This window comes from Trypanosoma equiperdum (genome assembly GCF_001457755.1).
Source record: "Trypanosoma equiperdum strain OVI genome assembly, contig: ctg_1618, whole genome shotgun sequence".
NCBI classification, from domain to species: Eukaryota; Euglenozoa; class Kinetoplastea; order Trypanosomatida; family Trypanosomatidae; genus Trypanosoma; species Trypanosoma equiperdum.
Window position 1 is genome coordinate 5,690 of NW_027123636.1, and position 2,774 is coordinate 8,463.

General features: G+C 43.5%; 1 pseudogene across 1 annotated transcript; it reads right to left on the reverse strand.

Annotated features, from left to right (window-relative positions):
* Positions 1-228: 228 nt before the first annotated feature.
* TEOVI_000747000:pseudogene lies at positions 229-1,614 on the reverse strand (annotated as a pseudogene). Its single transcript has one exon. A coding segment is annotated over exon 1 (1,386 nt).
* Between the last annotated feature and the right edge of the window lie 1,160 nt (positions 1,615-2,774).

Below are 2,774 nucleotides of genomic sequence, written 5' to 3' on the forward strand. Positions count from 1 at the left end.
CAACACTCTTCTATTATTATCATCGTTATTATAACCCTAACTATTTTATTTGAAAAAACGAAACTTTCCAATTTCTCTAAAATTTTACTAATTTTCACATTTCCATTAAAAATTGCTAGAATATATTAAATTTTAGAATTATTACTACATTTTATGAAATTCCCCCCAAAGATAAAAATTTTATAAATTTTACTAAATTAAGCATTAATCTTTTCGAAAATTTATCTGTAGAAGCAAGAATGCAAGCAAAAAAGGGATCTTGTTAATGATAAAAGAATTGCTTCCTGTGGTGTTTGCTTTACCATTTGTCTCCGTACCGGTATTCACTTTAACTTTGCACTCCCCATCTTTAAATTCACACTCATCTTCATCTTTGTACCCACCCTGCGGTTTACCCTTGCATTTTTCTTCTTTTTTGGAATCAGCTGTTGATGTGTTTGTGCTCTTCTTTGCTGTCGCAACTTCCCTTTTGATTTGTTCTTCTTCCATTTGGCTTAGAGCTTGAGTCATCGCTGCACTTGTTGGGGGTATTTCGGAAATAGGCTTGCTTTCTACCTTACCTTTGTGCCGCGTTTTTATACTGGTTGTTTTTGCCTTCTCCTGGAATTTCTCTTTGAATTCGTCATTGTTCTTTCCATATGCGGTTTCTACAAAGCTTATTAGTGCTTTGGCTTCGTCATCGTCGGTTACGTCGTCCACGTTGTCGTGGTCGGCATAACAGTTCCTTAGCACAGTCCGAAGATGGTGATTATCTTTCAAGACTGGACCGCTTGGGGAGTTCAGTTCTTGCGTTGTGACATTGACGGCTAGGGCGCTGCACATCGCCCGGCCTAGTTTTTTCAGTGCCTTTTCATCGCCTTCCTGGTATGTAAGCGATTCGTCGCAGGTGGTTTCTGCTTCGTTTGAGGCGAAAAATTTTACTTTTGTTGTGGCATCCGCGTACGTGGCTTTGGGGCCTGAAAACGTTATGGCCGCTCCTGCGCCCCAGGCGCAGTTGTTTAGTGCAGTGGCTAGGGCCGTTGCTGCCTGCTGTGTACATGATGCCGCGTGCTTTAGCACGGCTTGAGTCAGGGGCACTAGCTTGTTCAGTTTGGTTTCGTCAAGCAATTTTATTTCGAATAGTTGCTGCGGTTCCGGTTGCCCCTGCGTGAAAGTTACCGGTGCAGTCGCCGTGTGCAGCGTGCACGGTGCCTGGCCGCTCATTGCGGGCCCGAACTAAACTGTGGCAGTGTGCCCGGTGTTTTTCGCCGTGTGCCCCGTTGCTGCTGTCAATGGCGTCAGCTTCTGCAGCGAAAGGGCTGCTGATAGCAGGGTCTGTTGGCTTGCTAGCTCCTTTACAGCTTCGTCTAGTACCGGACTGACTCTGTTTAGTTCTTCTTCATTTTCTTCTAGCATTTTTCTTGAGAGCGCTTCCAGCCCTCTGAAAAGGCACAGGTCCTTTGCGTTAACCATTGATGCCGCCGCTAGGCGGTAGTTCCGCGCGTCGCTGGCCTGTTGTATGATGGCCTGTTTGAGCACGGAGATTTTGTTGGATATGTGGTCCTTGAGTTTGTCGATTTACCTGTGTTCTTTGCAGATGTAGGTGATACAGGAGGCCGCTACAGGGTCATTTGCGGTCACTGCTCTGCTTTTTGGCGTCTGAAGAACGGAAATCGCTAACAAAAGAAGTTGCCGGTACATTGCTATTCTATCTTTTGTTGTCTACTTCCCGTCGGGGGCGCTTTGTTTCGTATGCCAGATGCCTAGTTGTGTGCCTATCTCTTCTTGTATACAGTTTTCAGAAGCATTGAGTTTTGATGACGTTGAGTATTTTTGTTATCTCCTATTCCTTTTTAGTCCTCTGGGTCTCCACAAATGCGCCATTCTATCTCCTGTAATTTACACATTCACAACACTCTCCCATCATCATTATTATTATCATTATTACCCTAACAAATATCTATAAAGTTCCATATAATTGATAAAAGGTTATTAAAGTGAAATGAAACTAACAAAAGAAGCATCAACTATAGCAAATTTTTTATTTACGTGAAAACTGAAATCATTGCATGCACTATTCTTCCATTTGCAATTCTTTACTGTTGTAAAGGCATCTTGCGTTGTATAACTAGAGAAATTTGCCCCTATTGTTTTGTCTCCGTCTTTCTTGTCTACTGTTTGGTCTCCTGTGCCTCCCTTCCGTGTAGAGGTGGCAGCACCGCCATTCTTGTATCCTGTTTTTTTTTAAAGCGTTGATAAGTTCCTGCATGATCAGTGCCGTCGATGGTGATGCAGTTTGCACAGTTTGTAGTTTGCCGTTCAATTTGTTTTTCTAATGGTCGCTTGCTGCAGTGGTAAATTTTCGATTTCATCCCAGAATGTCTTTTTTAAGCTTTCAATTTTGCTGTACGTGTTTGTAACTGTTGTCTGGAGTTCTGATGTTTTCTTTGTGGTTTCTTTCTCATAGTCTATACAGGAAAAGAGGTAAGCTGCTGCTGCTTTGAATTCAGAATTGTCCTTGTTGTTGTTTAGGGAGTTGGGATCGAATGTTTCTATCTCCGAGGGCCACCGTTTCAGTAGTGCTAACGTGACTTTGAGCGTGGCTTTGACATAGTCGTCGTCTTTGGCTTCTTCATTGCTTGAAGAAATTGCTTTGTTGTAGTTTTCTTGCCCGCCGTTCACGTGCTTTGTCGCTGCTGTGACGAATACTGCTCCGCCGAACACATATATATATTGCTGCTGTCGGGTCCAGCCATGCCGGTCTGGGCGTCGGCTGCAGTGCATTTTCCGGCGCT